This window comes from Myripristis murdjan, chromosome 1 (assembly GCF_902150065.1).
Source record: "Myripristis murdjan chromosome 1, fMyrMur1.1, whole genome shotgun sequence".
Taxonomy (NCBI): domain Eukaryota; kingdom Metazoa; phylum Chordata; class Actinopteri; order Holocentriformes; family Holocentridae; genus Myripristis; species Myripristis murdjan.
Window position 1 is genome coordinate 1,619,577 of NC_043980.1, and position 27,456 is coordinate 1,647,032.

The window sequence follows — 27,456 nt, forward strand, 5'->3', positions numbered from 1 at the left end:
TTAAGGCCCAGCCTTGGTCCCGGAGTGGCTGGTGGATGAGGATCCGGTGAAACAGGGTGTGGGGTGAGCAGATGGCGTGGCAGACCTGACTGCTGTGGATCTCCTGTACGCAGATCCTGTGAAACTGGCACACATGGTGGTGTTGGGGCCACCCACGGTTCCAAGAGCTCTGATGTTCATCAGCCATGTCTTCTGACACGACAAAGCACAATCTTAGTTAAACAGCTTACTGCTCCTTCAGACTGGAGGAGTCGTCTTCATACTGCTCCTCATGCAGCTCTTGACAAAACCTTAACACCTGATCCATCTTCCTAATCCACCTGAGTCATTTGTCAAACGCTCTCTTAGTTCTAGGGAATCCCCCTGCCCCATCTGAATCCCAGTACTTGTTATATTTATCATCTACCATAAACGGTTTTCCTTTTTCATCCCAACACTGGTAAGGATAAGATGATTGAGGTTTGAATAGAATTGGTATTTCAGTACAAGGGCATTTAGTTATGATATGCGTGCAGATAGATAGATTATCTACTAAAATTGTCATCCAGGTCCCTATAGAAAATGATGACGTAGGCCTATATTTGCATCTGGTCCATGCTACTTTGATCAGTGGGTGTAACAGCAGTGAGCATGTCTGTCTCCAACATTCATTACGTTTGGGCTGCATTTTCTTTGCAGGCCAGAAATTAGGCCCCATTTTGAGATGCCAGTTAAAAAATCATTCATCATTCATAACAGTTTCTTAGTAATGCTGGACAAAATAGATAATTAGCATCATGGTCTAATGAACCGCAATGTAAGCAATGCATGATAATTTTATGTGTTAGCCGGGTCTTACACCCTGACGATAACTAACCTGAGTCTCTTTTAGTCTAACGCAACCTTGTATGGCCTTTCCCACCTGGGCTCCAGATTTTTTTTCTCTTGAAGGCACAGATGTACTCAAGGTCGCCTGGCTTGACTGCTTTCACCTGTGAAAATATTTCTTTATAGATATTGGTCAGATGTTGGAGGTAGCCTTGCAGCTTGCCTTCCAATTGCTCAAGCGCTGGCCCCTCGTAGAGACCTCTGAGATAAAGCATAGGCATGGGCTGACCCGTGAGCATTTCATGCGGTGTTAGATGCGTTAGCCTGTTAGTATTAATTCTCATAGACATCAGAGCCTATGGCCAAGCTTGCACCCAGTTCAACTTACTTCCTACCATTATATCTGCTATTATTTTGGCTAGCTTTTCTTTCAAGGTTTTGTTAGCTCTTTCAACCTGTCCTTGTGACTGTAGATGATACACACAACCAAACTTCTGCTTGATTCTAAGCATTTTCAGCGTCGCTTGGAATGTTGCTGCAACAAAATGTGGTCCATTATCAGAACTGAGGGTGTCTGGGATGCCAAATCTTGGGAAAACTTCCCTGCACAGAAATTTAGCTACTGAACTAACATCTGGGCTGCTTGTAGGGGATGCTTCTACCCACCTACTGAACCGGCAAACAACCACCAAGACATACCTCAATTTTCCATTTCTTCAAGTCATGTCTATGTAGTCAATCATTAGATGTCTGAATGGTCCATCTGGTGGAGGAATGTGCACAATGGGAGCTGAAAAGGTTTTCCTGGTGTTGTACTCAGCACACGCATCACACTCATGCAACACTCTATCTACCGTGGCTGTTACAAATTCCCTATTTTTGAGTGGTTTAAGTATATATGTTTAGTACATTTGTTCAGGCACCTTTTAGGACAGCACAGGTCCTTTCCATTTTTTCAGTCAGGCACCTACTGTGGGCAGCACTGTTTTGGGTCCTAAGATTGTTTACATTGAGGAGACGGCGGGAGAAGTCGCATCCATGTCAATCTCCGGTTTATTTTCTATGAGTGCGTTCGTGAAGAGTAAGTTGCCGCTTGTAATGTAATTCAATTTATATGTGTGTTAACGTGGTGTGCGGTTTTATGACGCTACATGCGATATCGCGTCATATGCGCACTTTTCGGGTTTGCTCTGCACTGCCGTTGTAGGCTATTTGGTTTATATGCTATTTAGCTAACCTTGCCAGCTAATTACACTGTGTTATGTTACTTTAGTTTATTTCTAAGGTTGTACCATGTTGAGTGCTAACTTTATACAGCCAGTTTATTACCCTGCTGTTTGTACTGCACATGTTAGTATGATTGATGTCGCTAAGATTGTTATTTCATTCATGTGGAATAATTGTATACTTTATATTTTCTTTGTCCTGCTCACAGATTAACCACTTACACCCGGTAGAGCTGCATTATCCTGTAATGCCCGAAGCTTTCTATATAAAAGAAGAAAGAAAATCTCTGTGTCCAGTCTGCTCTCTGATAGGAGTTGCTGTCCAGGGTAGAGAGGTCCCAGCAAATATCCCTACACCCAGTATTCATAACAGTGGTTGCCAAAAAAGGTGACCACCACACTGTTTGCAAACACCTTATAACCTCCCCCCTTGCACAATGGTCTCGCCCATTGCATTCTGAATTGCAAAGCGCAACAATGCAACGGGTAGAATAAAATGTCCTTGGCTACCCCGCCAAAGACCCTGCTGTGGGCCATCTAGAGTGTTTTTGATTACACCTCTTTTGAGCCAGACTAATCGTTCTTCTGGTGAGGCCCTGGCCTGGGCTTGAATTAATGATGTCATGGACATTAAGGGAGCCAAATCAGCTTCAACTAAGATAGGCCACATGGCGGACTGTTGCAGTGCCGTCTTTGTATCCGCATCATCAGCCTTATGGGGCTGTCGCATTGCTGCATTTTTAGCTGCTTCATCTGCCAGATTGTTACCTTGTGTGATGAGAGAGGTGTCTTTTTGATGAGCACGACACCTCAGGACAGCCACTGCTGAGGGCAACTGAAGAGCTCTCAGCAGATTAGAGATGATTTCACCATGCTTGATTTGAGTGCCATCTGACCTGCGGAACCCTCTCTGTTTCCATATGTTACCAAAGAAATGGCACACACCAAATGCATAGTCTGAGTCAGTGTAAACATTCAGTTGCCAACTGACATGCTGCTGTTAACGCCTTCAACTCTGCTACCTGGGCTGAACAGGGCTGGGTCACACAGAATGTCTGAACAGTGGTGAATGAACCGTCAGGGTCCAGCTGCACAATGCCATATCCTGCATGAATACCTGTGGCATCTCTGAAACAAGAACCATCTACAAACAAAGTCAAATCTGCAGTTATTGGTTCACTGTACAGGTCGCCACGTGCTTTTAGAAATTCATCTGTAGCTCTTACACAATCATGAGGAGTGCCATCATCAGGCAACATCATCTTTGTGGCTGGATTGATTGAATTGCACCTGTTGATAGTCAACTCAGGTGCTGCTAGGATAACTTCATAACCTGTGTGCTGTGCCTGGGTCAAAACAAAACGTGGACTTGTGAGCAATGCATGTAATTGGTGAGATGTGTAGAGAGTGACTGGATGCCCCATTGTCAAGGATGAGGCTCTTTGAAAGGCAAATGCAGCCGCTGCCAGTCCCTGATAGCAGGGTGGCAGCCCTGCTTCAATGTTATCCAATTTAGTGCTGTAGTAAGCCAAAGCTTGCTTACCTGTGGGTGTGTCTTGCATCAGGACTGCGGTAGCATATCCTGATTTTTCTGCCACATAAAGATGAAAAGGCTTACCATAATTTGGGTTCCCCAATGCTGGGGCTGACTGCATGTCGCTTTTGAGAGCTTCAAAGGCAACTTCTGCGTCTTCTGTCCAACTCAATTTGGCTGCTCCATTCATTTGTCCTGCAACTTTAATCAAAGCTCGCAATGGAGCAGTTTTTAGTGCATAGTCACAAATCCATGGTCTGCTGTACCCTGCCATCCCCAAAAAGGTCAACATTTGACTAACTGTGTTAGGTTTTGGAGCTGTTGTTACAGCTTTTACCTGCGATGGTGCAATCAGTTTCTTGTTTCCATGTAACAATCTTCCTAGATATTCTACCTGTGGTTGACAAAATTGGAGTTTGTCTTTGCTGACTTGGTGACCCCCCTTTGCCAAAACTGTTAACACTACCACAGAATCTCTCTCACATTTGTCCTTTGTAGGACTGCAAATTAACAGCTCATCCATGTACTTGGTATTGGACAAAATTGGTGTGTTGCAGGGACTACTGTTTTTTTTATCAAGACCCCAGCATCCATTAGGCCTGGAATGATGGGTCTGACAGAGTGTATGGCCTTTTGTGCAAGTGGATATTGTCTTTTATTGGGTAACTGTATGCTTGATCTTAGGTGTATGACAATTGTATGCCTGATTTGATAAAACCCACATGTTTTGTGTCTGGATTGCACATGTGAGGGCATCTGATTTAAGATAAGATAAGATAAGATAAGATAAGATAAGATAAGATATTCCTTTATTAGTCCCACGATGGGGAAATTTCACGCATCACAGCAGCAAAGTGGATAGCAAGATACGAAGCACAATTTACACAATAAACAGTATATACAGATAACAGAACCAAAGAGCAATGTAAACACTGTAAACAAGGAATGTAGAAAAATACTATGTGAACAATTTAAACCACAGAAGAAAAAAAAACAAAACCTGGGGGACAACACACTCCGGAGGTTCAGGGTTAGTGTGAACCCATGAGACCAAGTGGCAGAACCTGACTCCCGGACCTGGGTCTCAGGAACTGTCACACTTGATCCTGCCTTATGGGATCACCCCTTCCCTCCCGTCTTTATGTGTGTGCAGTAGTGCAGTGTGTGTGTGTGTATGTGTGTACGTGGGTGGGGGGTGGGGCTGGGGGGGGTTAGTTAAGGTGCTGAGAGTGTGCATTCTAGTGCAGTCAGTGCAGTCCTGGAGAGTGTGTGGTCTACTGGGAGCACTGGTTGTTATAGAGTCTGACGGCTGCAGGAAGGAAGGACCTGCGATAGCGTTCCTTCACACACTTTGGGTGAAGCAGTCTGTCGCTGAAGGAGCTCTCCAGTGTAGTTAAAGTGTCCTGCAGGGGGTGGGAGTCATTCACAATCATGGATGACAGCTTAGCCATCATCCTCCTCTCACCTACCACCTCCACTGAGTCGAGGGGGCATCCCAGGACAGAGCTGGCCTTCCTGATCAGTTTGTCAAGTCTCTTCCTGTCAGCCGTCGAGATGCTGCTCCCCCAGCAGACCACTCCATAAAAGATGGCTGATGCCACCAAGGTGTCATAAAAGGTCTTCAGGAGTGCCCCCTGCACTCCAAAAGACCTCAGTCTCCTGAGCAGATAGAGTCTGCTCTGGCCTTTCTTATAAAGTGCCGTTGTGTTGTGTGTCCAGTCCAGTTTATTGTTCAGGTGAACTCCCAGGTACTTGTAAGATGTCACTATCTCAATATCTGTTCCCTTGATGTTCACCGGTGTCGGGGGGCAGAGTGCTCGTCTGCGGAAATCCACCACCAGTTCTTTGGTTTTCCCTGCGTTGATCTGGAGGCAGTTCCGCTGGCACCAGTCCACAAAGTCCTGCGTCAGTTCTCTGTACTCTCTGTCGTCCCCCTCTGTGATGAGGCCGACAATTGCAGAGTCATCAGAGAACTTCTGCAGGTGACAGGTGGGTGTGTTGTATGAGAAGTCTGCAGTATAGAGGGTGAAGAGGAACGGAGCCAGGACCGTTCCCTGCGGGGCCCCCGTGCTGCAGACAACCGTGTCGGACACACAGTCCCGGGTCCTCACATACTGTGGACGGTTGGTGAGATAGTCCAGAATCCAGTGTGTGAGGTGATGGTCCACCCCGGTGTGCTCCAGCTTGTCTCTCAGAAGTACAGGCTGTATGGTATTAAAAGCACTGGAGAAGTCAAAAAACATGATTCTCACAGTGCTCCCAGGTTTCTCCAGGTGAGAGAGAGCTGAGAGAGTGTTGGAGGAGGATCACAGCGTCATCCACCCCAATGCCAGGCTGGTAGGCAAACTGAAGTGGATCCAGTGATGGTCCCACCAGGGGGCGGAGATGAACAAGGACCAGCCGCTCCAGGGTCTTCATCAGGTGGGATGTTAGCGCCACCGGCCTGTAGCTGTTGAGATCCTTGGGGTTTCTTGTGGCCAGAGATGGTTTTCAGGCCTTTCCAGACTCCACAGACATCTCTCTGCTGCAGATGATCCTCCATCTTCCTCCTGTAGGTGTTCTTCCCCTCTCTGATCTTCCTTCTCAACTCCCTCTGCACAGCCTTCAGCTCGTCCTTATTTCCAGAGATGCCTGTTTAAGAGATGCCTTATTAAGAGAGATGCATGTTCAGGATTCAGCAGCATCATTGTGGCTGCCCCAAAAATGAAGGCTTTATTTTGAACATGTGCAAGTAGTCAAAAAGAAAAAAACAGCAAAACAGCAAAAGAACAGCTGAAAACAATATTAACTTAACATGTTCGAAAAGGAGTAGGAAGAAGCACAATGCTTATGAGAATCCTACCCCTCTCCACTTAGTAATTCATCAGTTTACATCCTGTGTATCCTGTTTTTTTTTTTTTTTTGATCACATACTCACAATCACAAATAACTCAAAAAACAAAACAAAAAACAAAACACAAAATAAATAAATAAATAAAAATAAATAACAAGTAAATAAACAATATGTGAGAACCCTAGTGTTTGTCACACCCTTCCTCTTCCCTATACCTTTTGAATACCATGTGTTTGTACCACTGTTTGAACTTACTCATGCTTGGACATTGCTTTAGCTCCCCCGTCAATCTGTTCCACAGTTTTACTCCACATATCGAAATACAAAATGTTTTTAAAGTTGTTCGAGCGTAAAGATGTTTTAAATTTAGATCCCCCCTCAAATTATATCCCCCTTCTCTATGAAAAAACAGTTTTTGAATATTTGCTAAGAGTAGGTTGTTTATTGCTCTGTACATGATTTGTGCTGTATGGAAATGAACCAGATCAGTGAGTTTCAATGTTTTTGATTGTAAAAAAACATTGTTTTTGATTCTCCCATCTTGGATCTGATCCAAGCTTCCCATCTCCTCCACTGCTGATAAAGAGCTGATGCTGGGCCTGTGAGGCAAAACCAGCAAATCACTGGCTGTTATTTTCTCTTCTTTTTTCTGTATCATCATGAGTTTAACTGCTGTAACTTGATTGTCAGGAATGTGAACACATAGGCCATGAGGGGTGCAAATGATGGTTGCATCAAGGAGACACAACGTGTCCCGCCCCAACAGATTGACAGGTGTGTCTATTGAGTCAACTACAGTTTTCTTATTTATTTGCATGGCTATGGCCTGCATTATTGCCTCATGTCGTTCATTTTGCTGAGGGGTCTCTCAGCAAAATGGTGTGTGAGGTCACAGCTCCTCCTTGCAGCAACCTTGTTTCCTTCCAAGGTTGTGATACAAAAGTCCTTCAACTGCTCCTCTGCTTCTTTTGATCATGAGTTGATCTTTCCTTTTTCCTGTATTATTGTCCCATAGTTCTTCCGCTGTTTACTCTTCCCCCTCTTTTCGATCTTTGTGCCTTTCTTTTCTCTTGGTTCATATAGTCTCTCTTATCTTTCTCAGCTGACATATTGTCAGCTCTTTCATTGGCTTTGTAGACTTGTCTGTCTTTCTTGTAGGAAGGCTCAAAATCTGCATCACTGGTAGTGTCACTTGATTGGCTGTCTTCGGGACTGGTTATCGGACTCCGTCTCCACCTCATAGGCTGGCTTCATCTTATCATGGTCCGTTCCCTTTTTCTTTGTTCCTGTTTCTTCTGGTCCAGACGTCATTTTAGTTTGCGCTTACATGGTTAATGTGAAATTTTCCTGTAGCTCACCGGTCGTTTTCTGGGTTGAATCTTCTGGCTTTGCCTCTCCTAACAAGAATTGTCCGGTTGTGAATGGATTCTTGTCCGGGGGATATGGTGGAGGAGGGTTAAGCTACCATTTGTTCCTTTCCTTGACTAGTCCCCATAAACCCTTGTAATGCACTATTGGATTGCTGTCTTAAAGTTTCTGGCTCTGCATCAGTTTATTTATTTATTTATTTATTCATTCATGTAAGTATTTATTTTATTTATTTATTTTGGGGCGTACTAGCCCTAATATTGCTTTAGCAGTAATTCATAGTTTTATATTTATTACCTTGATGAGCGTTATACTAATCTCTCTGATCATTTCTCGCCAGTAATTTTGTCAACCAGCCAAATCCTCCTGTCTCTCACTTTACCTTCCTGGGGATAACAGTAGTGCACAAATGTGGATTGCTTCAAACCAGTTATTTATGCCGTTAATTTGGTAGCCTTCAGAGATACTTAAGAATGTGTTCAATAGAAGTGTTGCAGTCTCTGTGAAATGTGCACACAAACGTTGTAGAATACCTGTTCGCACTGTCAACAGCCCACGCATGATTTTTCCATGGCACAAAGGGAAAATCAACTTCTATTTGGGTGAAATTAAGAAACTTAGTTATTTGCCACAGTTTTAAATTAATTAACTGAGGATTCCACCACTGTTCAGCTCCTATTGCGTCTCTATAAATCCTTACCAGCCAGAAATGAGTTCTTACACCCTGTATCTATTTCTCCCTTATCGCTAATGTGCTCCAAGCTAAATTCCTCCTTGTCACTGACCTTGCCTCCCTCGGCCACTCACTCTCCACAACAGATGAGCCAGTCAGACACCCTGCTGTATTCACTATAAATGTTTGGACAAACAAATATATAAACAGTCTATTTCCACTTTATTTAAACTAACTTTTTATCTTTACACAATAAATGCTCAAACAAATAAATACATGAACAGTCTATCTATTGTACTTACATTTACTTTCCCAATTCACTTCTTATTACACTTTACCAAAAAATGATTTATGCTACTTTTAACTACTTTCAAAGCTTTATTTTACAAGCACTGTACAAATGTATACAAAGTTTATGACCAGCTGGCTATTATGTATGTATATATTGTTATTATCTTCATACTTATGGGACACACTATATCCCTTATTTATTAATCTTACAGTTCCTACCACTATAGTCCCTACCCTGTTTGCTTATATTTTTCCCTACACTATCGTCCCTACCCTTACAGTTCCCACCCTATTTTGCCTACACTTATTTGCTTATAATCCCTACACTGTTTTCCCTACACTTATTTTGCTTATAATCGCTACACTGTTTTCCCTACACTAGTTGCTCTTATCTGTCTTTATATCTTCATCAATATACTCGTTTTCTCTCATCCGGACGGAATATACCTCGCTTTTCTCACAAGCGGAATCTCTCTGCCCTTCAAGGCTTCCTACACACACAGACACACACACACACACACACACACACACCTACCCTGCCCCTTACAGGATCGGTGAGGATTTATGCTGCTCGCCCCCTGTTTCATACAGAGTCGGCAGTGAGCAAACTTTGCTAGCCCCCTACTTCATATAGAGTCTGCAAAAACTTTTTACTGCTAGGCCTACTCTCCCTAAGCAGGAATAACAGAAAAGAGTCTTTCTCTTGTCCCTCTTTTTCTAGACGGGATAACTAAATCTACTTTTAAAAGGAAAAAAAAATTCCTATAAGCCCTACCGCTGCTCGGTAAAGCAGTTATTTATTCTTATCTACCTACAGTCCTTACCACTAATCTGATTCAACACCACAATTCTCAAAAATCTTACTCTAGCCGTACACGCTAGATAAAACAGCTGTCTATAAATCACTTGTGTCCCCACATACACAATCACTCCACATACAACTTTCATAACTCATCTCAAGGCTACTCTTAGTTCTCTTCTATACTATCATATACATACCAGAACTCTTTTTCACTCTCTCTCTCCTATTGATAACCAAATAAGACTACATCCATAAATTAGACACACAGATAACCATCATACGTAACCAGCTGTAACACAAGCCCTTTCATTCTTGCTGCACCATGGTTAAGCATACAACATATACATACAACATACAACAAATACATGCAACACACATGTGTGCTCTTAACTCTGCCTTATTTTGTTACTTTTTTTGACACATTTAATTTTATTTCTAGGTTCTTTTGGAGGAGGGAGAAATACATTTAACCTGGGCGGGCTTCCTGCACTCAGACACACTCTCAGACACACATGCAGGTCGTCCTCCAAGGTCACAGGTCCCATCACCTCCTGGGTGGCTCGCCAAATGATGTGGAAACTTCAGTCCAGATCAGGCCAGATTGACTGCAGAAAACTTCTTAGACTTGGTACACCAATAAAATAAGTCTTGGAGGCTTCAAAAATTAAGACTAAGAACAAGCCATAATGTTAAGCAGGCAGGTTTATTTTCATTCGAGATTTCAAATGAAACAAACAGTGAGTCGATCCCTGAGGAAGACTGGCGTTCTTAGTTCATACAACTGTTTATATGTCCTCCCAGTTCGTGGGTGTCCACCCTTACTATTTTCCTTTGTCAGCAGTTTTGTTCATACAAAGGGATCCTGTATGATCCCAGGAATAGCGGAGTCAGCATTTGGCTAGCCGGTGAGATAAAAGCTACTAATTGGGCCAGATTTACCTTGGGCTTGTCGATCTTGGATGCTGGCCGATACTTTGCGGTCACTTTTCTAGATAAGAAGAGGGCTAATTGGACACACTCAAAGTAGGTCAGGCTTTGAACTGAATTCAAGAAAAACACATAAACTTCAATCCATGACATTTGTGGTCAGTGCAGGTGGATGTCTATTCATTAAAATGTATAGTCGGGCCTTTTAAGCCTTACTACTGCGATGCCCATGTAGATTTATGTTCCTCATTATAAGCTCTCTTACTGTTGCTACCCTCTGCAGTGTTAAAACAGTTGGACTAGTGACCAGAAGAGGGTTCGGCTCAGGGAGGAAATGAACAGTCTTGAATCACACAATATTGCAAATTGGTAAAGGAATGGTACCATGTATTGATGAAAATAGAACAAAAAAATAATATGCAACAGAAACTGTTACACTTGCAAAATGGCTATTTAGCGTCCTTCAGCTACAATAAGATTTCCAAATAAGATTCACAGTTTATAAACTAAATTAAATTCCACTGTTCTTTTTTTTTTTTACATTTCATTTCCAAGCACAAGGAAAACAATATGGAATTATGCCAAACTCAAACCTTACAGCCAGTTATGGCAACAGTCCATGTAAGTGTATAAATCTGAGTCCATGAAAGTCATTTGTTGGAGTTTGTGTTGTTGAACTGAGTTCTTCCAAAAGAAAAGAGTTCTTCCAAAAGGGGAAAAAAAAGTTCTGGCTGCAAGGAGCCTCCTACCAGGACCGGCAGGGGTGAGGTAGAGGCTTGGCTGTGGGTCAATACAGTCCTGGTAGCTCGCCATCAACCTGGTCTGTGTATAGGAAAGGACCCTTGATTCATTATTGTGTACACATTTCATCACATACTCATCTTAATAAGCATACAACACAGAATACATTTACACTAAAGTGTATAACATAAATAATAAATAAAGTTAATAATAATTATGGAAAAAATAAAGTAACTCTCAATCAGTGCAGTTCATATAAGCTAGCCGCGCTAGCCACTATGGTACTGATAACAACTAGGCTAGCCACTATGGCTGTGCTAGCCGCTATGGTCATGCTAGCCGCTACATGCTGGCCGCGCTAACTGCAAAGCTAATAGTGACGGCTATGCAAACACTCACCAGCTTTTCTGTTCAATTCGCTATTAATGACGTCGGGCACACTCACTCTCGACAGACCGTATAACATGGCTCCTGCAGCAACTCGGCACACCTGTGGCTTAGCAAAACCGCGATGCCTTCTTCTTCTTCTTCTTCTACTTGAGTTTTATTGGCGGTTGGCAAACATTTTGGGGTGTGGATCGTATGACTACCTCCCCATAAAATAAAATAAATAAATAACCAGACGTTATATCTTTCCTATTAAATCACTGCTTCTCAAAAACTCAAACTCATAACTCTTATTCCCTGACTGTTGTTGTAATATTGTCCTGATGTCAAATGGTATTTTATTGTCTTTAAGCTGTTTAATCCATTTTTGTCTGTTTATTTCATATCCCTGACAGTGTATCAATACATGTTCTATAGTTTCTTGTTGCCCACATTTCCCACATTCCCCTGTACTGTGTTTTCTTATTTTGGCTAACGTATTATTAAGTGCAGTATGTCCAAACCAAGTCTTGATATTATTGTTTCCTCTCTTTTGTTCCGTCTTGTAGTTCTCATTCCTCCCATTTCCCTTTGTATTGTGTAAAACCACCATTTCCTGTCTTCCTCCCATTGCTTTTGCCATCTACTCCTCAATCTTTGTTTAATTATATTCTTGATTTCTGACTTACTAATATTAATTTCCAATTCAATATTTCTACTTTTTGTTGCCTCTTTCGCAGCCTTATCTGCCTCCTCATTCCCTTTCACCCCAATGTGCACCGGTACCCATAAAAACACCACTGTAATCCCCATCATTTGTATTCTGTATAGTGTTTGTTGCACCTCAATCAAAATATCTGGCCTGCTGTGTGATTGACTGTTTTTTAAACTGGTTAATGCTGAACTTGAGTCTGAACAAATCACTGCTCTCAATGGCCTTGTTTCTTCCACCCATTGCATTGCTAATAATATTGCTATCATTTCCCCTGTATACACAGACACTTCCCCACTGATCATTTTCCCCACTGTGATGTGAAACTCTGGAACAATAAAGGCTACTCCTGTCTTGACTGAATTCTTTGATGCATCTGTACAGTGGTGGAAAAATGTTTTGGGACACCCCATGCATTTGTGAAATATTGCATTAAGAATCACTCTTAGGTCTTCAAGTGCAATTTCTTTTAGTCCAGTCACAGCCAAAATACTAAACAAATCCTAAAAAAGCCATTCAAAACTTCAAATTGATTAGTTCCATAAAAATACAGAAGAAATATGGAGTATTGGGTCATTTTGGTACCAGTGATGAAGGTGGTTTCAAAATCTTGTTTGAATAAAAAAGCCACCGGCCAGCATCAGGCGAGCCGGCCGCGGCACCGGTGCCATCAGCGTCTGGTTTATTAAACTTTGTAACTACTTAACACTTTAAATTTTCAAACATTTGAAAAGAAAATGATTTTAAACATTTAAAATCTTAATAATTCATCTCTAAATTCATGGCAAATCTCAGTCACAGTCATAGTCATATTTATTAACTCTTCGCCACAACTGTGGTATGGAGTACAAACAAGACAAAATAGCCTACAAAATAAATGATGAACAGTCAGAATGAGTCATCACAGATCGAAATAAACAGAAAAAACAGAAAAAAAAAATAAGCCTGCACTCAATCTTTTAAAGAGTGGCAAGACATTATTCAAGAAAGCACCCAATTTACATATTGTTCTTAAATTATCAGTCTTCAGTAAAGCTATACATTTGAACATAGATGTGCGGTTTAAAAAATATTTAGGCAAGTAGGCTACTTATTTCTGTTCTCAGACAAGGTTAAATTTTTACATTCAAACAAAACATGATATTCATCTCCCAGGTGGCCGTCATTACACAGATTACAAAACCTTTCATTCCTTTCCAGACCCTTGTATCTACCTGTTATTTTAGGAAGCCTATTATTCGAAGTGCGAAAATTACTTCTTATTTTCACAGAGTAAATATTTTTCAAACTTAGAAACCTCTTTAAATTCACAATATAAATCACAAGATGACATATTCTGTTGTTCATTTCTGCACAAACTGATCCTTTAACCTCTGCTCAACTGCCATCTTCAGCCATTCAATGTTATCACATCTCTGGTCTGACCAAACATAAGAAAAACCACATTCATCTAATATTTGCTTAACAAAGGAAATCCACGGTGATACATATAATTCATTAATGTATAAATTAAACAGACAGTTGTACATCACCCTGTTGATCTTTGTTTCCTTCTCCATCACTAAAACATAGAGATTCAAACTAATGTAGTGAAAATGGTGACCAGACAGGCCCAAAAACATTTCAAACTTCAACAATATTCAGGTAAAATAAACAAGTTGTGCGTTTCCACTGACATCTGTGGATTGATCCAGCTGGAGTGAAAAAGAGTCGCCAAGGTTCCCCACAACTTGCTCGACAATGTCTGTTCCCATTTCATCTGTTCTGCTGCAAACAGTCATTTGACAAAGGTGCACTTTTTAATTTCTCCCCTGTGTTTTTGTCCAGCTTGGTCTGGTCCAGTACAGCAGCAGCTGGAAGGAGCAGCTCTTCAGTGATGGTTGATGGTTTTTTGGCTTCAGCTACGAGCAAAGACGCCACATAAGAGGCCTGGAGGCTGTGACTGACGTCAGGGAGGCTTTTGTTGTGATGTTCTGTGCTTTTGTTGTGCCTGTGCTGCTTCTAAAAAGACGTTTTTCATTTCTTTTGGTCAGACATAAGTTAAGGGATGTTATTTACCTTGACAGTTTCACAGGTAACTGTCAGCAGTTTCCATGTCACATCGCTCCTGTGTGGAAAAACAAGAAAAGTCTTTCCCAGTCAGTTTTAGTCTGTTACCACAGCTGATGTCAACCACATGATGCAATATCTTTGTAGGATTTATGCACATATTTCCACATGATGCACAATTGTTTTGTTTTTTTTGTTTGTTTTTTTTAACAAATGCTAAAGCACATGTTTTTATATTTCTTATAATTGAATTCTTCTCTTGAGAAGTTGAGCAACAGCAACTGACCCAGTTTCCCCTCAGGGATCAATAAAGTATTTCTGATTCTGATTCTGATTGTTCCTGAGGTTTTTTTTTCTGCTCATAAATAGTTTCAATAAGTTTATAAAAATGTCTTTGCAGTGAACTGTCATGTCAGCAGCTGTCTCTGATCAGCAGTGTGAAGACGTGACTCTCACTCCTCTGATCTGACACAGAGACACTGAGGAACCAGACCAAACCCCAAAGCCTGGGTACAGAGGCTGAGTGAAGGTGCTGCTGAAGGTGTGGAGGTGGATCAGTGTGTCAGAGGAGACGCTGTAGAAGGACAGAGAGCCAGCAGGCCAGTCCAGATACACTGCCACTCTCTTAGAGGAGGGGGGGGCAGGGATGACTGTCTCTCTGTTGTTGTGTCTGGCAGTGAAACTTCCATCAGTGCAGTACAGACTCCGGGAGATTTTATTCCCTCCAAGCTCACAGTCATAACTGTCTCCTCTCCTGCTGATTCCTCTGTAAGTCACTGCTATATCAACCTTTCCTTTCCACTCGACCTCCCAGTAGCAGCGACCAGTCAGACCATCACCACACAGGATCTGTTCCCAGTAGTCAAACCTCTCTGGGTGATCAGGATATGGCTGCTCCTCTCTCCCTGCTGTCACCTTCCTGTTGTCCTCAGACAGGACGAGGAATCTGTTTGCTGTGTTTGTGTCCAGTTTGAGTTCACAGGAATCTGATGGAGAGAACAAGACACAACAGACCTGCTGTGGTTATTATCTGCTGATTTATTAAAAGTTTGATTATTGATTTGTTAACACTTTGATGATGACACACTGTCAGCCGTCCTCTTCATTCACAGCAGGATCTGAATGAATGGACGTCACAAACTGCTGCGGAAATTCACTTCACCTCTGGAAGAGCCATTTATACACAAACTAAACTACATTTACACTTCATATATTGCTTCATAGAGATGTGGAGATTTCCCTATTAGAGTTATTTTCAACTTATATTCACTTGGTATAAACTACATACACAAAATGCTTCATGCATAATCTTCATTGTAAAAAAAGAAAAAAAAAGTTATTGCAGTGCATTATAATTAACTGTACATATAATTACATGAAGTTTTTTCTGATTTCTAGCACATTGAACTATTGAGAGAAATGTGTAAAAATCTAAAGGAGAAACTGTGATGATGTTTGCAGTGGAGCATCAGATCTGTTTAAGATAACAGATAAGGTATTCCTTTATTAGTCCCACAGTGGGGAAATTTCCAGCATTACAGCAGCAAAGTGGATAGCAAAATATGAAGAATAATTTACAGTAAAAACAGACAATAAATAGCAACAAGCAATATAAACACTATAAAAAAGGAATATAGAAGAAAAAAAGAAATATGAACATATGAACAATTTAAACAACGGAATTGATTATTTTTGTTTGTGTTTGGTTCAGCAGGAAAAAGCAACTGAGAACAAAGAGCAGAAACTGCAGCTGCACTATCTAAACAACTGAAGGTTTTGTATTGATGAATCAAACTAAATCCACACTTATTTATTTATTTATTTATTTATTTTTTTTTTTGAAGATGTAGATCACACAAGCTCAGTCATCAAAGACATGGGCTGGAAAATAGGAAAAAAACAAAAAAAAATGTCTACAAGTTCAAAAAAAGGAGTAGGAGGAAGCTAAAGCTTATTATATCCTACCCCATTGTAACGTCATACATTTTTACGGTCAGTGTACAACTCATAATATATTTCCCAAACATGTAACATCGTCAGTCCCTCTTGAACTACAACAATACCTTGACAGAAATTCAAGAAAATGCATAGTTCTGGAGATATAGCAGATAAGGAAATGTACAAATAAATAACAAATAATATGCTACCTAATTTCTATACTTCTCTAAAGTATAGATTTTAAAGTGCTTTTTGAACTGAGTGAAGTGTAAACATTCTTTTATATATTCAGGTAAACCGTTCCACAAACTCACCCCACTGACAGAGATACACATGCTTTTAAGCGTGGTGCGTGCTCGTGGTTGCATTAAATTTCCTCTCCTCCTTAAATTATATCCAGTTTCTCTCTCTCTGAACCATCTTTGAACATTTTTTGGAAGTAGTTTGTTCTTGGCTTAATATATAATTTGTGTGGTTTTGAAGTCCACTAGGTCCATAAATTTCAATGTTTGCAATTTTAAGAATAAATCATTTGTGTGTTCATAATAGCCAGAATTATTTATTATTCTTATTGCTTTTTTCTGCAGTGTGCATATTGTCTTAAGGGTGCTTTTGTAGGTGTTACCCCACACTTCCACACAATATAACAAATAGGGAAGAAAGTACAGCAGTACAGTAAAGGGTGTATAATGTTTTCTGGTTGAGTACATGTCTAACTTTGTATAAAATTCCAACACTTTTAGCTAGTTTAGACCGTACATGTTTAATTTGAGGCTTCCAGCTGAGGTTGTGGTCTATTACTACACCCAAGAAGGAGTTTTCATTAACTCTTTCTAATTTTATGCCGTCAATCATTAAGTCAATAACTAAATTGGCTGGAACCTTGCGTTTGCCAAACACCATAAATTTAGTTTTTTTAATGTTGAGGGATAGTTTATTCAAATCAAACCATGTTTTCAGCTTGTCTAGCTCAGCAGAGACAACCTTTAACAATTGTTGAAGATTTCCTCCTTCACAGAATACATTAGTGTCGTCAGCAAAAATTACATATTTGAAAACATTGGAAGCATGTATAATATCATTTATGTACAATATGAATAATTTTGGCCCCAGGATTGAACCTTGCGGCACACCACAGGTTATGTTTAGCAGCGAAGACCTCGTCTCACCAATCTGCACAAACTGTTGTCTATTTTCCATATAGCTTTTGACCCACTGGAGCCCTACTCCTCTAATCCCACACCTTTCCAATTTTTGGAACAGTATATCATGGTTTATTGTGTCGAATGCTTTTTTCAGGTCAATGAACACACCGATTGCAAATTTCTTATCATCAATAGAGCTTGTCAGTTCTTCAACCAAGTCTATTAATGCTAATGCTGTTGAATGGTTTGCTCGAAAGCCATATTGACTATCAGTTAATATCTCATACTTTTCAATGAAACTATCTAGTCTAGAAGAGAATATTTTCTCTGAGATTTTAGAAAATTCAGGAAGTAGTGAGATTGGCCTATAGTTTGTGAATAGATTCTGCTCACCTGCCTTGAAGATGGGAATAACTTCAGCAGTTTTCATTTTGGTAGGAAAGGTGCCGAGTTTCATTGAGAGATTACATATATGTACTATTGGGTCTGCTATGGCTGCAATCACTTGTTTAATTAAAGACATATCTATACCGTTACAATCAATCGATGTTTTATTCTTGAAATTATTGACTATGTCAATCATTTCGGTTTTATCCGTTTCGCTTAGAAAAATGGTGGCTGGATTTCTTTCTCCAAAATGATGGGAAACACCTCCCCCTAGTGGGGAATTTATCTTGTCTGCCAGTTTGGGCCCCACATTTACAAAAAAATCATTAAAACCTGCCACCACATCATCATCATTATTAATAATTTTACCATTAACAAGGAAATCTTGGCGGAGGCTGGCACTGGTCTTTTTCTTTCGTATTATTGAATTTAAGATATTCCATGTCCCCTTAATGTTATTTTTGTTACTTTCCAACAATTTACTGTAATACTCTTTCTTACATTTTCTGAGGATATCAGTTAATTTATTTTTATATTTTTTGTACTTGATTTCTTTCTCCGCTGTTCTATGCTTAATAAAATCTTTATATAGATTATTCTTTTTCTTGCAGGCATTTATCAAGCCCTTTGTAAGCCAGGGATTATCTGGTCTTTTTGATGTTTTTTCTCGGTTGCAGTATTGGGCAGTTTTTGTCAAATAATGTAATAAAGGTGTGCAGGAAGGAATTGTAGGCTGAGTCTACATCTACTTTATCGTAAAGATTCCTCCAGTCTTGGACCAAGAGATCATTCTTGAATTTGTTTAGAGAATTATCGGTTCTTAGTCTTCGTTCCATGTTATTGGAAACGTTTCTGTTGTTTAGCATCCTGAGCCCGCAGTCGTAGACAACAAAAACCGGTAGATGATCACTAATATCAGTGATTAGTAGTCCACTGTTTAAATTATCAGTCAAATTATTTGTTAGTATATTATCTATAAGGGTTGCTGAGTGTGAAGTTATTCTACTAGGTTTCGTTATTATAGGATACAGACTCCTACTGTACATTGTGTCAATAAATTCCTCTATTGCTGGTACATTATGAGGGTTTAGGAAATCTATATTATAATCCCTGCATAGAAAAGCTACCTTGTTTTCAGTGTGTGAAACCAAGGCCTCAAACACGTCTTTAAATTTTTCTATACTGGAATTTGGTGTACGATACACACAGCTGACAATGATATTCTTCGTTTTATCCATAATAATTTCAATGGTAATACACTCACACATGTCTTCAATTGCAGTAGTCATACTATCAAACACTGTATACTTTAGTCTACTATCTACATACAGCGCAACGCCCCCACCCAATTTATTAGCTCTGTTCACAAAGGAGAGATTGTAACCTTCCAACTCAAGGTGAGTCCCTTTCTGTTGATTAAACCAAGTTTCCGAAATGGCTATAATTTGAAAAGGCATGGTGTACTGTTGTAGATAGTCTTTGATCTTTTGAAAATTGGCATATAAGCTCCTACTGTTGAAGTGTATGATTGATAAACCATGCGCTAAATTAAATTTATCCTTGAATTGGGTTTCAGTATAGTAACAACATAGTAACTTACACTTCCTCAGGCCTGGTTTCAACCACTGCTCTCCACCATGGTCCACCCTGGAGGAAGAAACAGAGTCAGAGCAGCAGATTCTCTTTGAGGATGGAAACATGGGCAGTAAATAACCTTCCCTATGAAGGATTTAGCAGACCACGTCACTCATATCCACCATTCAACACGAATCAATACTCCTCAGGCCTCTGTAAGACATTGTGTGTGTCTCTCCATACCTGAGAGCCTCCAGTCTCTAGGTTGGATCCTCCAGTCCAGCAGAGAGCAGCGTCACTCCTGAGTCTCCTGGATGATTGTAGCTCAGGTCCAGCTCTCTCAGATGGGAGGGGTTGGAGCTCAGAGCTGAGGCCAGAGAAGCACAGCCTTCCTGTGTGAGCAGACAGCCTGACAGCCTGCACACCATCACAAACACAATCAGTCCACCACATCATCTGCTTTGTGTTTTCACAAAAACCTACACAGCTTAGGAATGTGTTCAGTGACATGAGGCTGCATGGAAATCAGGACTGAACTGGTCATGTGTTGAGCAGGTTGAGGAATCCTGACCTGAGAGCCTCCAGTCTGCAGTGTGGACTCTCCAGTCCAGCAGAGAGACGCTTCACTCCTGAATCCTGCAGATCGTTGTTACTCAGGTCCAGCTCTCTCAGACGAGAGGACTGGGAGCTGAGAACTGAGGCCAGAGCTGCACAGCTTCTCTCTGACAGATTACACACACTCAGCCTGAGGAGGAATCAAAAATGAAGAAAACAGCTGTCATTTTTTTCTCTCTCTCAAGTAGAAAGCATCATGTATTTAATATGTCCAGTTTCCTATGAACCTACACAGATTTCTTGGAGGCTTTGACCACTGGCAGCAGCCTCAGAAGAGCCTCCTCTGAAGCAGAGTATTTCTTCAGGTCAAACACCTCCAGATCTTCTTGAGATGACAGTAAGATGAAGCCCAGAGCTGACCACTGAGCAGGGGACAGTTCGACTGTGGACAGACGTCCTGATTTCAGGTACTGTTGGATGTCCTCCACTAGAGAATGGTCATTCAGCTCATTCAGACAGTGGAACAGGTTGATGCTTCTCTCTGGAGAGAGATTCTCCCTGATTTTCTCCTTGATGAACTGGACTGTTTCCTGATTGGTCTGTGAGCCACTTCCTGTCTGTGTCATCAGGCCTCGTAGGAGAGTCTGATTGGTCGGCAGTGAAAGACCCAGGAGGAAGCGCAGGAACAAGTCCAGGTGTCCATTTGGACTCTGTAAGGCCTTGTCCACAGCACTCTGGAGGAGTTTTAGTTCAGATTTCTTGTTGAACAGTGCAGAAAACCAGGAGGCTGATTGTTGGAACAGCAGATTGACTCCAGAGTTGCTGAAGGTCACAAAGACATGAACAGCAGTCAGAAACTCCTGAACGCTCAGATGGACGAAGCAGAAAACCTTGTCCTGGTGCAGCCCACGCTCCTCTTTAAAGATCTGTGTGAACACTCCTGAGTACACTGAGGCTGCTCTGATATCAATGCCACACTCTGCCAGGTCTGCTTCATAGAAGATCAGGTTGCCTTTCTCCAGCTGCTCAAAAGCCAGTTTTCCTAGAGACAGGATCATCTCCCTGGTCTCTGGAGTCCAGTGTGAATATGTCTCAGCTCTCCCATGATACTTGATGTTCTGCACTTTGGACTGAACCAGCAGGAAGTGGATGTACATCTCAGTCAGGGTCTTGGGCAGGTCTCCTCCCTCACTGGTCTTCAACACGTCCTCCAGAACTGTAGCAGTGATCCAGCAGAAGACTGGGATGTGGCACATGATGTGGAGGCTTTGTGACGTCTTGATGTGGGAGATGATTCTGCTGGCCTGCTCCTCATCTCTGAATCTCTTCCTGAAGTATTCCTCCTTCTGTGGGTCAGTGAAGCCTCTCACCTCTGTCACCATGCCAACACACTCAGGAGGGATCTGATTGGCTGCTGCAGGTCGTGTGGTTATCCAGAGGCGAGCAGAGGGAAGCAGGTTCCCCTTGATGAGGTTTGTCAGCAGATATTCCATGTCCCCTTAATGTTATTTTTGTTACTTTCCAACAATTTACTGTAATACTCTTTCTTACATTTTCTGAGGATATCAGTTAATTTATTTTTATATTTTTTGTACTTGATTTCTTTCTCCGCTGTTCTATGCTTAATAAAATCTTTATATAGATTATTCTTTTTCTTGCAGGCATTTATCAAGCCCTTTGTAAGCCAGGGATTATCTGGTCTTTTTGATGTTTTTCTCGGTTGCAGTATTGGGCAGTTTTTGTCAAATAATGTAATAAAGGTGTGCAGGAAGGAATTGTAGGCTGAGTCTACATCTACTTTATCGTAAAGATTCCTCCAGTCTTGGACCAAGAGATCATTCTTGAATTTGTTTAGAGAATTATCGGTTCTTAGTCTTCGTTCCATGTTATTGGAAACGTTTCTGTTGTTTAGCATCCTGAGCCCGCAGTCGTAGACAACAAAAACCGGTAGATGATCACTAATATCAGTGATTAGTAGTCCACTGTTTAAATTATCAGTCAAATTATTTGTTAGTATATTATCTATAAGGGTTGCTGAGTGTGAAGTTATTCTACTAGGTTTCGTTATTATAGGATACAGACTCCTACTGTACATTGTGTCAATAAATTCCTCTATTGCTGGTACATTATGAGGGTTTAGGAAATCTATATTATAATCCCTGCATAGAAAAGCTACCTTGTTTTCAGTGTGTGAAACCAAGGCCTCAAACACGTCTTTAAATTTTTCTATACTGGAATTTGGTGTACGATACACACAGCTGACAATGATATTCTTCGTTTTATCCATAATAATTTCAATGGTAATACACTCACACATGTCTTCAATTGCAGTAGTCATACTATCAAACACTGTATACTTTAGTCTACTATCTACATACAGCGCAACGCCCCCACCCAATTTATTAGCTCTGTTCACAAAGGAGAGATTGTAACCTTCCAACTCAAGGTGAGTCCCTTTCTGTTGATTAAACCAAGTTTCCGAAATGGCTATAATTTGAAAAGGCATGGTGTACTGTTGTAGATAGTCTTTGATCTTTTGAAAATTGGCATATAAGCTCCTACTGTTGAAGTGTATGATTGATAAACCATGCGCTAAATTAAATTTATCCTTGAATTGGGTTTCAGTATAGTAACAACATAGTAACTTACACTTCCTCAGGCCTGGTTTCAACCACTGCTCTCCACCATGGTCCACCCTGGAGGAAGAAACAGAGTCAGAGCAGCAGATTCTCTTTGAGGATGGAAACATGGGCAGTAAATAACCTTCCCTATGAAGGATTTAGCAGACCACGTCACTCATATCCACCATTCAACACGAATCAATACTCCTCAGGCCTCTGTAAGACATTGTGTGTGTCTCTCCATACCTGAGAGCCTCCAGTCTCCAGGTTGGATCCTCCAGTCCAGCAGAGAGCAGCGTCACTCCTGAGTCTCCTGGATGATTGTAGCTCAGGTCCAGCTCTCTCAGATGGGAGGGGTTGGAGCTCAGAGCTGAGGCCAGAGAAGCACAGCCTTCCTGTGTGAGCAGACAGCCTGACAGCCTGCACACCATCACAAACACAATCAGTCCACCACATCATCTGCTTTGTGTTTTCACAAAAACCTACACAGCTTAGGAATGTGTTCAGTGACATGAGGCTGCATGGAAATCAGGACTGAACTGGTCATGTGTTGAGCAGGTTGAGGAATCCTGACCTGAGAGCCTCCAGTCTGCAGTGTGGACTCTCCAGTCCAGCAGAGAGACGCTTCACTCCTGAATCCTGCAGATCGTTGTTACTCAGGTCCAGCTCTCTCAGACGAGAGGACTGGGAGCTGAGAACTGAGGCCAGAGCTGCACAGCTTCTCTCTGACAGATTACACACACTCAGCCTGAGGAGGAATCAAAAATGAAGAAAACAGCTGTCATTTTTTTCTCTCTCTCAAGTAGAAAGCATCATGTATTTAATATGTCCAGTTTCCTATGAACCTACACAGATTTCTTGGAGGCTTTGACCACTGGCAGCAGCCTCAGAAGAGCCTCCTCTGAAGCAGAGTATTTCTTCAGGTCAAACACCTCCAGATCTTCTTGAGATGACAGTAAGATGAAGCCCAGAGCTGACCACTGAGCAGGGGACAGTTCGACTGTGGACAGACGTCCTGATTTCAGGTACTGTTGGATGTCCTCCACTAGAGAATGGTCATTCAGCTCATTCAGACAGTGGAACAGGTTGATGCTTCTCTCTGGAGAGAGATTCTCCCTGATTTTCTCCTTGATGAACTGGACTGTTTCCTGATTGGTCTGTGAGCCACTTCCTGTCTGTGTCATCAGGCCTCGTAGGAGAGTCTGATTGGTCGGCAGTGAAAGACCCAGGAGGAAGCGCAGGAACAAGTCCAGGTGTCCATTTGGACTCTGTAAGGCCTTGTCCACAGCACTCTGGAGGAGTTTTAGTTCAGATTTCTTGTTGAACAGTGCAGAAAACCAGGAGGCTGATTGTTGGAACAGCAGATTGACTCCAGAGTTGCTGAAGGTCACAAAGACATGAACAGCAGTCAGAAACTCCTGAACGCTCAGATGGACGAAGCAGAAAACCTTGTCCTGGTGCAGCCCACGCTCCTCTTTAAAGATCTGTGTGAACACTCCTGAGTACACTGAGGCTGCTCTGATATCAATGCCACACTCTGCCAGGTCTGCTTCATAGAAGATCAGGTTGCCTTTCTCCAGCTGCTCAAAAGCCAGTTTTCCTAGAGACAGGATCATCTCCCTGGTCTCTGGAGTCCAGTGTGAATATGTCTCAGCTCTCCCATGATACTTGATGTTCTGCACTTTGGACTGAACCAGCAGGAAGTGGATGTACATCTCAGTCAGGGTCTTGGGCAGGTCTCCTCCCTCACTGGTCTTCAACACGTCCTCCAGAACTGTAGCAGTGATCCAGCAGAAGACTGGGATGTGGCACATGATGTGGAGGCTTTGTGACGTCTTGATGTGGGAGATGATTCTGCTGGCCTGCTCCTCATCTCTGAATCTCTTCCTGAAGTATTCCTCCTTCTGTGGGTCAGTGAAGCCTCTCACCTCTGTCACCATGCCAACACACTCAGGAGGGATCTGATTGGCTGCTGCAGGTCGTGTGGTTATCCAGAGGCGAGCAGAGGGAAGCAGGTTCCCCTTGATGAGGTTTGTCAGCAGAACGTCCACTGAGGTGGACTCTGTAACATCAGTCAGGATCTGGTTGTTGTTGAAGTCCAGAGGAAGTCGACACTCATCCAGACCGTCAAAGATCAACACAACCTGGAACTGCTCAAACCTGCTGATTCCTGCTTCTTTGGTCTCAGTGAAGAAGTGATGAACAAGTTCCACCAAGCTCAACTTTTTCCCTCTCAGCAGATTCAGCTCTCTGAAAGTGAATGGAAATGTGAAGTGGACATGCTGGTTGGCTTTGTGTTCAACCCAGTCCAGAGTGAACTTCTGTGTTAAGACTGTTTTCCCAATGCCAGCCACTCCCTTTGTCATCACTGTCCTGATTGGTCCATCTCTTCCAGGTAAAGGTTTAAAGATGTCTTCACATGTGATTGGTGTTTCTGGTCTGGCTGGTTTCCTGGCTGCTGTTTCAATCCATCTGACCTCATGTTCCTCATTGAGCTCTCCACTCCCTCCCTCTGTGATGTACAGCTCTGTGTAGATCTGATTCAGAAGTGTTGGGTTTCCTGCTTTAGCAATCCCCTCAAACACACACTCACACTTCTTCTTCAGCTTAGATCTGAGTTCACGTTGGCACGCTGCAGCCGCAGTTTCTGAATGAACAAACAACAAAAACATCAGTAAGTGAATGTCATATTAATGAGAGAAATGTGAATATTGCTGCTAAATGTATCTGAGTTGTGGCTGCATGGCATCCATTTAGCTCATAGCTGCTGGTGGAAAAACCAGTCCTGACTGTCTGCAGCCAAATGTGAAAGGCAACATTTTCCATGTCAACTTTGTGTTCAGCATTTGACACAAATATGAACAAATCAACACTTTAACCAGGTTCTCCATGAGGATTGTGCTCATTTCCCTTCCAATCTGGGATTGCTGAGCTCTTGTTTTAGAAATGTCTGTATTTCCAGCAGAGGTTACAAATGCAAACATTCAGTTTTCCCATCATTCCTCCTTTCCATCCTGTTAAAGGAGTTAAAGCCTCTTACTGCTCCACAGACGCTCAGCCAGCTCCTCCTGCTTCATTCTCCTCAGGAGGTGCAGTGTGATCTGCAGAAAAGCCTCCCTGCTGCTCCTCCTCTGCTCTTCCTCCTCACTGTCCAACACCTCCTCATCCTCCCTCTGCCTCTCTGAGCATTCTGGGTAATCTGGACTCAGAGACCTCTGCAGGTTTTTCAGCTCCTTCTTCACAAAGGTGTTGATGTTCTCCTCCAGCAGCTGCAACAGAAAAATCAAAGAATTCAAGTTCCATTTTGAAATTTGGACCCAAAACACCAAATCAGATCCAGGTTGAAGAGCCTGAAAGTCCAAAGTGCAGCATGGAGACGATTATGAGCTGAGCTGCTGCTCAGTTTGGACCTTGTTGTTCATTCTACAACAGTTAGTGCCAGTGGAGCAATCTGATTGGACAAGAGGCGTTCCATGAGAGCTGATGTTCAGTAGAACAGCACTCGCTCTGGTGTCATATCGCTGCATTTACACACCAGAAATATGGAGGCCAGGTGTGTTTGATGCTCCTGGGCAGACTGACCACTGGGAACCTCTGAGCTCTGCTGCTGGACTCTGAGGAGGACACACACACACACACACACACACACACACACACACGTGATTAAAGGTGCTGTGGTCTGTCAGGATGAATCCTGGCAGAAACACAAAATGAACTCCATGTTAGAAGCTGCTCTGATTATTGGATGTGATGTTTTGAAAGAGGAAACTCAGTCAACAGAGTCTGAGGGGCCGAACCGATTCTGGATCTTTAAATAATTACCCATCATCAGCAGAGGGCTGAGTGTCTTTGAAGTCAATAAGTCGACCCATAGACCGGTCGCTCTTGAAGGACACACAGCTGGGTCCAGGGGAGTCTGGTCTCTCCTGCTGGATCCTGATAGAAACATCATGAACACAGTGAAGGGATCTGTGTCTCTATGAACAACACTGTTTTACTTTCTTAGGAACACTAACATACTCAGATAATAATGACTTACGTATTCTCAGAAGAATGTCTATCTTTAAATTGAATAGGTTTATCCATAGACCGGTCACTCTTCATGGACACACAGCTGGGCTCAGGTCCAGGTCCAGGTCCAGGTCCAGGTCCAGGTCCAGGTCCAGGTCCAGGTCCAGGTCCAGGTCCAGGTCTCTTAGAGGCAGGGAGCCCCTCCTCTCTCTCCTCACACACATCCATAGCCGAGCCCACACCTTGACACAAACACAGCAGCTGATTGATGACAACAAGCTTTCCATGACAGGATGTGTGCTGTCTTCCTGTCAGCACCATGTCACATATACAGAGTGGACGTAACACTCAGAGCAGCCGCCCTTTACATCAAACCCACTGAGCAGCTTCATCTACAGAGGACTTTGAATCCTCTGGGACTCTTCACACATGGACTGGAAACTACTGACGTTTACATAGCTCTCATTTCGCAGCGTTAAAGGGCATGTCGGTGCGCATCTCAGGCACGTGCCCTGGCACACCTGAAGCGCATGTCTGTGCGCGTCCCTGCTACGTGCCAATGATCTGTGGGCGCACATCGGGGCTTTTGTAAAAATCATGTCTATTTGTCTTACGAAATACTTCTGTTTTTTGGTAATAATTCTGCAAATATTCTTTTTTGTTTGTGTCTTTGTTTCGGAAACAAATCAAGTTAATCTGCTCAAGTTTGGAAGGGTCAGTGTTGAATGTTCGGTTACAACAGTGTAAAAAAAAAAAAAAAAAAAAAAAAGTAAAACAGGTGAAATAAATGATTGACATGTTTTTTTCTGTCTTGGTGAGTCAACAGCAGAAAAAGAAAACTCCAGTCAAGCTTCTCCAAGCTGTCAGACTGGCTCTACAACATATTTGATCGATG

General features: G+C 42.1%; 1 protein-coding gene across 1 annotated transcript; it reads right to left on the reverse strand.

The window, feature by feature from the left end:
* On the reverse strand, nt 1–26,596 carry LOC115357026 (NLR family CARD domain-containing protein 3-like). The gene is made up of 12 exons (XM_030048362.1): nt 26,590–26,596; nt 26,373–26,486; nt 26,086–26,164; nt 25,591–25,819; nt 23,400–25,197; nt 23,125–23,298; nt 22,797–22,970; nt 22,579–22,625; nt 14,951–15,315; nt 11,211–11,283; nt 10,474–10,574; nt 1–192 (listed from the first exon to the last, which is right to left on the reverse strand). Exons 2-12 carry the CDS (start codon nt 26,420–26,422, stop codon nt 1–3), a joined length of 3,282 nt encoding a protein of 1,093 aa, XP_029904222.1. The 5' UTR covers nt 26,423–26,486; nt 26,590–26,596.
* Between the last annotated feature and the right edge of the window lie 860 nt (nt 26,597–27,456).